Source organism: Rutidosis leptorrhynchoides, chromosome 3 (assembly GCF_046630445.1).
Source record: "Rutidosis leptorrhynchoides isolate AG116_Rl617_1_P2 chromosome 3, CSIRO_AGI_Rlap_v1, whole genome shotgun sequence".
Taxonomy (NCBI): Eukaryota; Viridiplantae; Streptophyta; class Magnoliopsida; order Asterales; family Asteraceae; genus Rutidosis; species Rutidosis leptorrhynchoides.
The window spans coordinates 316,067,440-316,082,293 of NC_092335.1; the positions used below are offsets into that span (position 1 = coordinate 316,067,440).

At 36.0% G+C, this 14,854-nt stretch overlaps 1 protein-coding gene across 1 annotated transcript; it reads right to left on the reverse strand.

The window, feature by feature from the left end:
- Positions 1-353: 353 nt before the first annotated feature.
- Positions 354-3,829, reverse strand: LOC139897461 (uncharacterized). The gene is made up of 3 exons (XM_071880162.1): positions 3,612-3,829; positions 3,289-3,490; positions 354-869 (listed from the first exon to the last, which is right to left on the reverse strand). Exons 2-3 carry the CDS (start codon positions 3,478-3,480, stop codon positions 510-512), a joined length of 552 nt encoding a protein of 183 aa, XP_071736263.1. The 5' UTR covers positions 3,481-3,490; positions 3,612-3,829; the 3' UTR covers positions 354-509.
- Positions 3,830-14,854: the final 11,025 nt, after the last annotated feature.

The window sequence follows — 14,854 nt, forward strand, 5'->3', positions numbered from 1 at the left end:
GAAGGTTCTTGGAAGGAATGTAGCTACAATTTTGATTTTGAGGACCATTTTTTTCCAGAAAAAATAGGCATATTCGTGAGGAGACCAAGGCTAAAAAGACTCCCAGTCGGACTATTGGCATGAACCTTGATTCAGTTCGTTTTCCAGTTTACAGTTAGCATTTAGAAATCGGTGGATCACGCTCTAATCTTTTGCAAAATGACGACGGAGATATTGACCTTGGTATACTATTGGCGGGGGATAGGTAACATTACCAACTTAAGAATTACTGAGAAATTTGGTGGGAATGGAAGCAACTCTTCGAGTAATTATGATTTTTTAAGTATCGTAATCAGAAATTATTTCGTGGAAAGGAGTGAAATATCCCGAGCTATTTCAAAATCAAAATCAAATGTCACCACAATCATTGAAATATAACAACAAACAAGAAATTTTACATAACAAGCTATATGTTTCTTTTTTTCAAATAATTCGCTGACAATCGAACACGTATGTTCAGACAATTTGTTCTAGCTTGTTGTTTTTCCAGCAACTCTTTGAGCAATCCACCCTAGCCCATCATAAAGACCATCACCAGTAAGGGCGGAACAAGGTTGAATATGCCAATCATGGTTCTTAATACTGTGAAGTGAAAGTGCATCTGTTATCTCAACAGCAGTCATTGCATCCTTAAGATCCTGTTTGTTAGCAAATATGAGAATTACTGCACTTTGAAGGTCTTCATTTGGGAGAAGCCTAAAAAGTTCTTCCTTCATGATTGAGATCCTATCTCTGTCTGTACTGTCTATAACCGCAATCACTGCATGGGTCCCACGATAGTATGTAGCCCATGATGTTCTCAGTCGGTCTTGCCCACCAAGATCCCACACCTGTTACAAAGTAAATAAGTAATCTTTAAATAAATCAGATCAAAAAGTAGTTACTTTTATTGCAAATAGTCACAATGATGTCACAAGACCAGGACATGTGATTATTTTGACAGTAAAATGATCTAAACCCATGTATATAAAACATTTTGATTTCTTTTTGTTTAGATTTCATGATCTTATCTAAAGAGTAACATCATAAGGGGGATAATATGCATCACATTTGATACAGATAGTGAGTAGCCAATGTTGACAAAGTAGAAGTTTAATATAAGGTCTTAATGAACAAACTAATCGTGAGGACCATCCTTAGAAGTGGTTAATTTTGTACACAACGAACTTCTTAATTCACTCAATTAATTTCAACGGGCCATGAAGGATATGAGCCCATATATATTGCTCATAAATTCCTTTAGTAGTCGCTAAGCAACCTAAGCATGGTTAATGGGTGTTTTAACTATTTTATAGAACACACAAAATGCATAAGGAATTTGCATTTACACATTAATATACTTGCAAATTTGCATCTACTTTTTTTTATGAATGACGATATCGATATCAAATGCTCTCATTTGTCCCCCACACACGCGTTAGGAGGAAACTCAATTCGCGACGATGTTGGCAGTACCATCGAAGGTCGGGAAAACCCCCCAGAGACCTTCCCAAATCACATGGATCATGGATGTTAGCAGTACCATCAAAGGTTGGAAACTCCCTGCTTGGAGTGAGAATCGAACCTGGGTTGGCAATACCCCAAGTTGGATCCCACCGTCATACCACTGAAGCCAAGCTTCAGTGGTGAATATGCTTACAAATTACAAAATGCAGAAGCAACCTAAGCATGGTTCATAGGTCATAGGCATCCGTGAGCACATACTGTTTAATATGTATAATTTTTAAACCCATGGGTCACGGATACGGGCGAAAAAATTACCCGTTGAAGGGTAGACAGGCCCTAACGGGTAAAGAAAAGTCATGGCGGGCAGGTCGCGGGTTTAAAGGATCTGTGCCCGTCACCCGCAAGTGCATCCTTAAAATTGCATTATCATGCTATTCATCTTCAACAAATACCCCCTAAGTGATGTGGAACCATACTCCTAATTTAATTGGGATTGAAGTTCACGAAATATCCTGCAAAGCAAAAGACCATATATTTTAATTATTAAGTTTTTATCTATTTAGTTATTAGATTATTTGTTTCCTAATTGAAAGTTAGAGTCCTAATAGTTGTAGAGTCTAAGTCCAAGTCGGCTGTTTATTTTTATTATATATATTCCACATGTATACAGTCGATGGAGAACCATCTACCTCTCTTTGAATTAATTAAACATTGAGTTTTATACTCCTCCTTGTTTATACGTAAATTTATTACGTGAATATTATTGATTAAAACACGTTGGTGTTTTAATTGACTGTTGCGAAGAGCGTTTGTCTTCCAACGGATCCTTTGATCCTCATTACTAAGCATCATATCTCAAACACTAGAAGATACTCATATATGATCCTACATAACCTCTTTGCCGGTACCACCAATGAAAATGTACAATGTTAACACCAATTTTGTTCTCAAAACAGATGGTTAATAACAAAAAAAGAACGTGCCATTGATAAGAGTTAAAGTTTTATATAATCAGGTCAAATGGATTGCACATAAAGTACAACATATTAGAAACTCATGATGCAAAGAGAACAAAACTAGTTTGCAATTTATCATGCATATCTCATGCAGTGTGCAAGGTACACCAGATTATGATGCAAATAGCAACAAGTATGAACTCCCAGTCTCACAGGACTGTTGTTTACTACAACATCTTGTTTATTAATTACGTTATCATATGAAGTATGGAGTATCTAGCAACCTTTAGTTAAAGATGATCCCATAGCCGAAGTTTGCAACTTAAGAACCAACCCACATATTAACATCAAAACCTAATAAAAGGCAAGGAACTACAACATACGAATCGCTGATCACTTCATACTTTGTAAGAATAAATCACCCAAGGCGTATCCTATTCTATACTTTAGCCATCGAAGGATCCATATAGTCTAACACCATCAATAGTATTTCCAAATTCTTAAACATGAAGAACTGTTACCAATCTATTAACATACTTCATGTTTGTACGTATTTAACAGTATACATATGGCAAACAGTTGAGTATAACCATTCCTAATTGTTCAAGCACCACTCCTTTAATAATTTCCAAAGTGCTTCTTATCCCATATTTCAAAATGAGAATCCATGAAACATATAATCATATAAATAAGAATAAGAATAAAGATAATAATCGAAGGAAAATGAACAACAAGGATAAACAGTCCATAACAAATTTGAAGAACAGTAGCCAATCACTAATGGCAGATTCGTGTCCTTTTATTTATATTTATAATCAAATATATACTTGAAGATAAAAAGATATACCTCAAAGCGAATGTTTTTATAAACAAGCTCTTCAACATTACTACCAACAGTAGGATGTGTAGTAACAACCTCACCTAAATGTAACTTATAAAGCGTCGTCGTTTTACCAGCATTATCTAATCCAACCACAACAATCTTATACTCTTTTGCAGGAAACATCATGAACCAAAATCTCGACATGAGGGCACCCATTTTCCTAACCCTAAAAAAATTCAAATTCAAATAATAAATTAAAATCACAACAATAAAAACAAAATTCAATAGAGCGTGACAATATTTGTAATAAGATCGCATGAAAATAAGAGTGATGGGGAGTAATTTACCTCAGATCGGATGAAAATGTTTGTGATTTGGAACCCTAGGTTTTTGAAGAAACGTGATGATGTAGTGGGATAATTGACAGGGTTTGAAGGTTTAATTGACTGGTAAAAGGAAAATGGTAATCGTGATTGTATGAAATTTTAATTTTCAGGAACTTGGATCGAAAGAATTATCGAATTTTGTCAGTTGTTAATTTTTTCGTGATATAAAACAGTTCATAACATTCTTCGCCAGTTCTATTATTTTATTAGAGGTAGAACTTTTAATTAAGTAGATCTAAGGGATTAATCGTAGGTGTGGCGCAACAATTACACGTGTTTGAAAAAAAAAATTCAAATTTTTTTTTCTTCAGTCAAATATGATTGGATTTGACATGCAGTAAATCAAATTTGATTCTGTATTTCAATCACAGTTGATTGTAAAATTCAATCACATGTGATTTCGCATGTCAAATCTAATTAAATGTGATTGAAAAAAAAATTTAGAAAAATTTAGAAAAAAAAAATTTGAATTTTTTTCAATCACATGTGATAATCGTGTCACATGTCGCACTCCGATTAGTCCCTTAAATTTCAAAGAAATTATTAAATTTACATGATTACAACTATATATTATTATAACCGCATTCATAACATTGTAGTGTAGGTTTAGAATTATTAGAGGGGATTAACCATCTCATTTTACTTGTTATAGCTAAATTTTCTATAATGAGCTTTACACAAACTTTTTTTTTTTGTTATAATTTATAAAGAGATTTATAAATAGATATTTTTTTTAGAAGCAAAGCATTAAATGATGATAAAATAAGTAAATTAGTGGTGAAATATCACCTTTCATTATTAAATTGGTGTCCTATGATCGGGATTTTGTAGCAACTATGATATAGTGATAAAGTTTGTAATGATGATAAAGTATAGAATGTGATGGTGAAGACATCCTAATATTTATTTTATTTAAGTTATTTTATTATTGTATTAGTTTTATAAAACTATATATAATAATAACTCTATTTTTATAAAATTAAACACATATAAATATGAAAACATCCTAAAAAGTTAAAAATTACATTAGTTTAATTTAAAAGTTCAGAAAAATTAAAATTATAATGATTTAATAATCCTAAAATAAAATTATAATAATTTGACAGTAAAAAAACGTACGCAAATAATAAATTAGTAATAACTACTAAAATTAAACATTATCGCTAGACTCGAGCTAATCCGCGTAACGTATGGCAACCTGATATGTCTCCTTTCATCCGGATCAGCAATATCGTCAACGTTAAGTTTAAATAGTTTGACCACTTCCATTGCCAACTATGCTCATTCTTCCTTGATAATAGCATCAATACCCTTGCTCTTTTTTCCTCGCATCCTTAAAATTATCTCATTTTTAAGCTAACTCTTCGATTCTTGAAGAGTTTGTACCCCGATAGCGATGAAGTCCCCGCGTTATACGAAGTGGAACTTCGAGCCACTTTCTTTGATAGTTCTCTTCCCATAGTACGTGTAAGCGCATCATCATCAGAGTTGTTAAGGTTTTATCAGCGGTTCAAAACTGGAACATATCGTCACGTCACCTATCATGCACACCATTCTTCCAGTGATGCTCATCATCGCACCTGTAAATTTTGATTCTATCATGCGACGTTGTGGCGCTATGGTGGCATGATAGTGGCTAAAATGCTCGGTAACGCCAGCATTAATGATTGTTTTATTGGCATTAAGGCGTGCTCAGTGTTTGGGTTATTTTAAAAAATCTCTTTTAGTAAACTATATTTAACATTTTATTTTAGTTAATTAGTTAAATTAAATTTTGTAATTATATTACAAAATATAAAGATGCAATTAATAATTAACAGTTAATAATAATAATAATATCAAAACATTAAAACTAAATCAAAAAAACAAAATTATATTAATATTTAAAATCTAAAATACCCTAAAGAAAAACAATACAATAATTTAAAACTAGTTATTATGTGTGAAAATTTGGCGAAATATTCCAGTTGTGTTCGGTAAGGTCTTTACGTAGTCGATCAAACGCATTTCTGTCACGTATTTCCCTATCTCTAGCTTCACGATCCCTTGTTCGATTCCTAGCATATTCGGCATGCATCTCTTCTTCGAGCTAACTAATGGCGAAACCGTTATCATCTTGTATCATATTGTGCAATATCACAAATGTACACAAGATTCTTCTCATTTAGTTTAGTTGAGTTGGTAAGAGTACGGGCATCCTTCTAAAATCATGTCTTTCTTTGTGTGCTCTATACAGTAGCTCAATAGTTTATGACTTTCTTTGCCTTGAATACTCTTGTGTGTAGAAATCCAGTGTACATACAAAAGTAGTCAAGACACACAAATTATTTTTAAAAGCTTATCGTAACTTTTTACAAATAACGCTTATCGGGAACGAGCACCAAAAGTTACATTAAAGCTCCTGAACTAATTAAAACATTGAATCTAGTTTTAAAATTTGAACTAGAACTAATTACAGCTCCTTAGCATTCCATAATTCCCTACTCTTCAAAACTTGCCTTTGTATATGTCTTCCACTGCACCCTTCAAAACCTACTGAGAATTTTGAGCATCTACATTCGTCAAACATATCAGCCGATGTACTATACGTCAATTGACGTATTGCCGATGCGCACTTTTATGGTGTTTGATATCGGGCAAAAAGTCACATTTTTATCCCTAAATTAAGCCTTAGAACAATAAAGATTTAAACTTTGTAGGTAAAATTATCGCTTTTTTGATTGATTTTGTAGATTAAGTAATTACGAAGGCGATACAAAAAGAATCAAGTAAAACGGAGCTAAAACAAAGATTCTAGAACGAAAACGGTGAAAGACAAGAAATCAAGTTACGATCCAGTGAATCAAGGCTGACCAGGCCCAAAAACGGCCTGGCATACGGCTTGCCAGTATGGCAAACGGCCTGCCAAACGGTCAGGCAAACGGGCTCGATAAACGGCTTGCTTTGCAAACGGCTTGCCAAATACGGCTTGCCAGCCGTTTGCAGTCAAAAATTTAGTCTATTTAAAGGGCTCTCTCCATCCATTCCAACACACACTCAATTTGTAATTCATTTCATATTGTCAAGCTTTTAGTTAGTTTTTAGTAGTAGTTAGCTTAGCTTTTATTTTCCAGAGGATATCCCAGCGAGTCCCTGCGAGCTCGGGCAGATTTCTTCGGCCTTTTCAGATTTTTATCCGAAATGCTTGTCTTTTGTATTAAACATGTGTTCTTACTTTTTATGTTTAATAATGCGTTCCGATATTGCCATGATGGCTTAATTAATCTGTATGTTGCCATGATACAAGTTTGGATTAGCGTAATTATGTTAATTTAGTACGATTACTGTTATAATGCTGAACTAGGAAATCTGATAGATTTGTATGCTAGCATCTTAAGGATTAACCAACCTAGGTTGTGATCAGGACTTGTCCACCTATTTGAAATTAGCTACTTCATAGGATTAAGACCCCTGATTATACTGTATCTGAAGATTCTATGAACTCGGTATGGCTGGAGTTCCCGAGAGGCATCTAATGCACTTTTAGGACACGACACTTAGGAATTGAGACATGAATGACCTAGTATGCCTATTGACTGTTCCGAAGAGACCTCTTAGGAGCTGTTAAGATCTAATTAGTGCCTTTACTGTATGTGTAACATCCTGCATTTTTCTCGTCTTTTTATTTTGTTGATATCTTTCGTATCTAGATTCGTATCCTCCGTTGGTTAACGTTCTTAATATTTTCGTTATTGGATTATAACATCTCCTGTTTACTCTCATGTATTTCAAAATAATTCATTTGGTTAACTCATGCACCCGCATCCGAACTCGAGGGACTAATTTCGTCATTTGATCAAAGATGTGACTAGTTGGACTACACCACCACTATTCATTTCATTCATCACCTACCATCTTTCTCAACTACTTCCATTTTTACTCTCAAACACCCACTTCACTAAATCATCATCCATTTTGAATCTAGCAAGCATCAACTAAAACAAACTACATATTTGGAATCCTTGCATCTTCCTCTTCAATTCCATACCAACTTCATCTATTTTGGGTAACTTTCTAAAAACACTATAATTTGTGTTCTTGATAATTTTGGCTTATAAAAGTGTTAATTAGTGTTTATGGCTCAAGTCTAACATGAATATGTGTTTGGTTTGCTCGATTTGTTGTTTTGAGTAAATAGCTTGAATATGAAAAATGGGTGTGCTTAATCTTGAATTTTATATGATTAAATGTTGTTTAAATATTAAAGTTCATGTATTAAATGTGTTACTAGCATCATTAGCTTCAATTTGATGTGTATGTTGATTTAGAAAAGCTTCATTTACAAAATGGTTGAATTCATGATTTTGGTTAGGGTTTGATGAACTCTAAAATGAACTTTTGATGCATTGAATGCTTGTTAATGTTGTTAGTAAGTGTTTAGTTGCAATGTATGTTTAATTACCTTCGAAACGGCATATCGTATGTGTAAATTGGATTCCCGAATCAAAAAATGCGTTTTACGAACTTGAAACTTCAATGATGAACATTTAACAATTATTCGACGAGGATTTGGTCATTTAAATGATGTAATTGGTTTATGATATGTGATTAGTTGTATTCCTCGTCAAAATACCTTTCCAACGATATAAGATACATGTTTTAAGTGTTTTCGGTTCACAATTTGTGTTTGTATGAGTTTTGGTTCGAGACTTGTGAAATTTCAGCTTCAGCAACCTGTAGTTCATTGGGACACCGTACCATATCTTGGACGCCTTCCTGGCTTTCACATCTGGACACCATCCAGCCATTTTGGACGCCGTACAAATGAACTACTGAGGGCTGTCCAAATTTCCAATTTCCCGTTTTATTCTAACTATGCTACGAACCTCCGATTGAAATGAAACTTGGCCAACATACTCATATATGATTAAAAACCTCAGAAAAATAGTTCAGGACCCGACCCGAATGTGTTGACTTTTTCGTTGACTTTGACTTGACCAAAGTTGACTTTTGTTTAAACTTAACCAAATACTTATGCAATCATCCTAACATGCTTTTATATTTGAATCATGCATGAAACTTGGCAACGTGATTCACATGCTATATGTAATCGAGTCGTAATAAGTCATAGGACTAATTTAACAACTTTGACCCATCATGTTTACCGTTATTGATACAACCTACTTGTTTAGGTCAAGACTAGCAATTTTCCTTGCACACGTTTACTTGTGAAGTACTTTATTACTCGTGCACTCAAGGTGAGATCATAGTCCCACTTTTACTCTTTTAAACTTATATTTGTGATGAGAAAACATAAACGTTTCATTTTACAAAGTGAACACAAGTATGAAAACAAACATTCTACATACGAGTTAGAACAAAATCCTCAATTCGATTATCATTAGTTACACTTGCCGGGTGTAAGCGAGAACTAATGTTGTATGGCCATATGGGTTTGACAAACCCTCATTCGAACGGTTTGCTATCGTTATGCGGATGAAATATATTTTCGAGAAACAGTGTATGTTCTAACACTATTGTGATGGGGTTCTATGGATGGAAAGTTAAGCCTTGATAATTGGGTGCTCGTGATAACAATTTTTGGAATGGTTTACTATTATTGAAATGTTATAAATCTTGTGGTTCATTTTACTTACTCACTTACTTACTTAAACCTATGATTTCACCAACGTTTTCGTTGATAGATTTCTATGTTTTTCTCAGGTCTTTGAAGGATATGTGATACATGTTTCTGCTCATTATTTTGATACTTGCATTGAATGTCGAGTATATATGCATACATGGAGCGTCTTTTGACTTTATTTTAAACTGTGTCGCATAGGTTTCATTTGTACTTATAACATTATAACATAACTTGTGGTTGAACTATTCTTGTAAACTTGAAACAATCTTTACATTTGAAATGAATGCGACATATTTTTGGTCAAACGTTATTTTAAAGACTTATGACCACGTACCGGGACCTAAGTAGACGGCGCCGTCAATGACGATTTTGTCGGGTCGCTACAGATGGTATCAGAGCATTGGTTGTAGGGATTTAGAGTTCATTGGTGTCAACCCCGAGTCATAGGGTGCATTAGTGAGTCTAGACTACAACCGGCATATAGACTTGAAGTAGGACTTACTTGACTACTTGTGCATTTATACTCGAACTCTTTCATTCATATCTAACTCTTATTCCATCTTGATCTCACGTTGTTTAATTTGATTGACACGCCACCTTGACTTTGTGAAATAATGTCGAATGCACATATGAATTAGGGTAATATAATTGCCGGGATTATATTACGGTGACTCATATGAACATTCCGATATTATGACATAAAGAATTTAAGGCGAGTCAATGAAAAGTTTCTCTTTATCCTTATTCCACATCATGATTAGTATTATTGAGAATACTAATCAACGATATTCTTGCATTTTCAAGGAACAATGGCACACCGAGGTCAACACAATACACTTCCCGAGACTCTCGAACAAGCTCTTCAACGAATGATAGCCACCGCCGTGGATGCGGCTATGGCCGGTAACTCCTCCTCCAACAACAACAATCATGGGGCCGGTAATTCAAACGGGGGGTGCTCCTACAAGAACTTCATGGGGTGCAAACCTCCCACTTTCGATGGAACCGGGGGACCGGTTGCTCTCACCCGATGGTTTGAACAAACGGAAGCCGTTTTTAGCATAAGCGGTTGTCGGGACCAAGATAAGGTCAAGTTTTCCACCCTCACTTTTGCCGGTATTGCTCTCTCATGGTGGACAACGTATGTACAATCTGTGGGTACCGATGAGGCCCACACACTCTCTTGGACCGAATTAAGAGAAAGAATGATCACCGAATACTTCCTGCTCGAAGAGACTCGAAGGCTCGAACAGGGATTAAGAAACTTAAAAACGGTCTGGAATGACCTCGAAGCTTACAATCAACGGTTTGCCGAACTAGCCTTAATGTGTCCAAACCTCATGACTCCCGAGTCCCTAAGAGTTGAACTTTACATGGATGGCCTCCCTAAGAGCATTCGGCACAGCGTAATGTCATCTAAACTTGCTAACCTACAAGAGGCTTTAATGATGGCCCGCTAATTTATAGAAATGGTGGATGAAATTGAAGCGCCGGCACCAACGGCCGAGAATCAATCGGGTGGCAATAAAAGAAAATGAGAAACCTCCCCATCAAGCAACTACAATAACAACTTCGCCAAGAAGCCTCTCACCTCCGACGACAAGATAGGGTATGCCGGAAACCTACCTTATTGTAACAAGTGCCGCAAACATCATTTGGGTGAATGTGGCAAATCATTTTGCAACAAATGTCAAAGAAGTGGCCATGTGGCCCATGATTGTAAAAGTACCGCCCCCGTCGCTCAAAAGGGACCTAATGTACCAAAAACGAGTGTTTGTTATAAATGTGGCCAACCGGGTCATTTTAGAAATGCATGCCCAAAGAATAAAGTTAAAACCAACGCACGTGGTTGAACTTTCAACATTAACGCCAAGGATGCCCGAGATGACGATGAACTAGTCACGGGTACGTTTCTTCTCAACAACTCTTACGTTTCTTGCTTATTCGATTCAGGTGCCGATAAATGTTTTGTATCCAAGACTTTGACACATTCTTTTAGCACTCCACCACTTCCCTTAGATACTACTTATATCATTCAGGTGACCAACGGATAACTATTGCGAGCCGACAATTTTATCAGAGGGTGTACGTTGAACTTTTTGGGTAAAAAGTTTGAAATTGACTTGATACCTATAGAACTAGGGAGCTCAAAACCTATTCGTTAGGAAGAAAATATTTCCCCACAAATATGTATTGATTTTCGTGAACTAAATAATTTCCGATTAAGAACCGATTTCCTTTCCCCCGTATCAATGACCTCCTGATCAATTACAAGGATTCCGTGTGTATTCCAAAATCGACCTCCATTCGGGTTATCATTAATTAAGGGTTAAGGGAGAAGATGTCTCCAAAACCGCTTTCCGAACTCGTTGCGATAGATATGAATTTCTTTAGTGTCGTTCAGTAGCTAAGGCTCTGTCCGTATTCATGGATCTTATGAATCGCGTATATAAACTTATCTAGACAAATCCGTCATCTTATTCAAAGGTGAAGATTTAACCTATTCAATTCAAGCGAAGAAGAAAACGAACAACGTCTCCGTCCTACGCTCGAACTATTGAGAAAAGAGCAACTCTATGCCGAATTCTCCGAGTGAGAATTTTGGTTAAATGAAGTCCAAATTTTAGACCATGTTATTAGTAGTCAAAGTATAAAAGTCGATCCCGCAGAAATCAAGCCATGCGTAATTGGGAAACTCTCACGACTCCGACTTATATTCGTAAATTTTTGGATCTCGCCGGGTATACCGAAGATTCATTTTCGAATTTTCTGTATTCTCGACATTTGACCTCGTTAACTCACGAAGGAAAGAAATTTGTTGGTCCGTCGAACAAGAATCGACATTTCGTATCTTTAAAAAGAAGTTAACCACCGCACCTATCCTATCTCTTCCCGAAGGCACTGATGATTTTGTTGCATGTTGTGACGCCTCCAAACAATGTTTTGGGTGTGTGTTAATACCACGAAGGAAAGTTATTGCCTACTCTTCTCGACAATTGAAATCTCACTAACGAAACTACTTGACACACGAACTTGAATTAAGAACCGTTGTCTTTGCACTTAAAATGTGGAGACACTATCTTTATGGGACCAAAGGTACCATTCTCACCAACCACAAAAAGTCTCCAACACATTTTCGATTAAAAACAGCTCAACCCGAGACAACGACGATGGACTGAAACATTAAATAATTACCATCCGGGCAAGACAAATGTTGTAGCCGATGCCTTGAGCCGAAAGGAAAGAATTAAACCTCTCCATGTTCGAACCTTGAACGTGATTATCCACAACAACCTCGCTAGCCGGATTCGTGAAGCATAAAATGGAACTTAAATATGAAAATATTTCTACGTGAATGCCTGAAAGGCATCCTCTCTAGACTCGAAATTCAAGGAAACTGAAATTCGTTATTTTGCTTGACGAATTGAAGTACTTAACTATGGACCCCATCAACCTTCTCACCACCACGTACCACGCTACATAACTCTGTTATTTCACCATTACCGTCTGATATTGCTGGAACCCAAAATAACACACAACCCAAGGATACCCCTTTTTTATTTAACTTATCGTCCTTATGTTTCTAATATACGGCCAACTACTACTCAATTTCGAACTATAAAACTAAGTGTACTATCTAGTTCCTACCAAGTCTCAACATTTGGCCACAAGCTGCGCGATATGAGTACATCGAGGTGAAAACTCATCCTATTCTAAATTCTTATTTCACTCCCATCTTTTTCGCTCGTACTTCCGTATAAGGAAATCTTTTATCAAAATTCTCAATGGAGAGAGAGACTCTTCACGTATTACTAGTATTCACCACGCGGGTGAGTAGCCCTGACGAACGTTTTTCGTAGCCGACAAGAAACTTGTTCCAACAAACGTTTTCGAGCCCTAACTAACTTGTTCAAACATATCTTAAAGAATTCTATTCCAACACGGTGTACCATTGTCGACTATCTCGAATCACAATGCTCGTTTCACTTCTAGACTTACAAAAAGCCTCGGGGCCACGTTTAAACATGGGTGCCGTGTATCCCCCACAAACCGACGAACAAAGCAAATGTACGATTTGAACCTTGGAAACCATAATGCGAGTTTGTATTATCAACTACAAATTACTTGGGAAAATTCCTTGCCTTTAACCGAATTCTCTTACAACGATAGTTATCACACGAGTATTAACGCCGCACCTCTTCGAAACTTTATATGGCTGCAAATGTCATTCTCCTTTTCGTTAGGCCAAAGTGGGTGACAAGCAAATCACCGGATCCAAAATCATGTAGGAAATAACCGTTAAGGTCGTTCAAGTCCGAGAAGGGCTCAAGACAGCCCGTAGTCGCCAAAGGAGCTATGCCGATGTTAGACGTAAACCTCTCGGATTCCAAGTGAGTGACCGCGTAATATTGAAAAACCGCACCTTGGAAGTGTGTAATCCGTTTTGGGAAAACGAAGGTAGTTGAATCCGCGATATTGATCCTTTTGAAATCTTGGGGCATACTGGACCCGCTCCATACAATTTAGATCCTCCGACTCAATTAGGTTTCCCGTCAATCCTACATTCCATGTATCAAACTTTGAGAAGTGTCCTGCGAGACAGGAACTTGTTATTTCTTTTAGATGAGCTTACTATCGATGACAAACTCCGCTTCATGTGAGAACCGGTTGAAATTATGGATCGTAAAACCAAACCTTAAGACAACGTAAAATCCCGACTGTTAAAATGCGTGGGAATGCCCAAGGACGTATTTCCACTTATTCGTAGAATTGACAACACAAGGTCTCGAGGAAGAGACATCGACTATTACTTCCAACTAAATTTCAGGACGAAATTTCTTTTAAGGTGTGGGTAATGTAACATCCCGCATTTTTCCGTTAAATTATTTTAACGCCCGTCTTTTTATTTTGTTGATATCTTTCGTATCTAGATTCGCATCCTCCGTTGGGTAACGTTCTTAATATTTTCGTTATTGGATTATAACATCTCCCGTTTACTCTCGTGTATTTCAAAATAATTCGTTTGGTTAACTCACACACCCGCATTTGAACTCGAGGGACTAATTTCGTCATTTAATCAAAGATGTGACTAGTTGGACTAGTCAACATCCACCACCACCATTCATTTCATTCATCACCTCCCATCTTTCTCTACTACTTCCATTTTTACTCTCAAACACCCACTTCACTAAATCATCATCCATTTTGAATCTAGCAAGCATCAACTAAAATAAACTACATATTTGGAATCCTTGCATCTTCTTCTTCAATTTCATACCAACTTCATCTATTTTGGGTAACTTTCTAAAAATACTAGAATTTGTGTTCTTCATAATTTTGACTTATAAAAGTGTTAATTAGTGTCTATGGCTCAAGTATAACATGAATATGTGTTTGGTTTGCTCGATTGTTGTTTTGAGTAACTAGCTTGAATATGAAAAATGGGTGTGCTTAATCTTAAATTTTGTATGATTAAATGTTGTTTAAATGTTAAAGTTCATGTATTAAATGTGTTACTAGAATCATTAGCTTCAATTTGATATGTAGGTTGATTTAGAAAAGCTTCATTTACAAAATGGTT

Excerpts from the sequence above, each read along its gene's own strand:
- LOC139897461 (XM_071880162.1), bottom strand. The coding sequence starts at position 3,480 with ATGGGTGCCCTCATGTCGAGATTTTGGTTCATGATGTTTCCTGCAAAA. Across the intron at positions 870-3,288 it reads ATAAAAACATTCGCTTTGAG|GTGTGGGATCTTGGTGGGCA; the intron begins GTATATCTTTTT and ends ACTTTGTAACAG.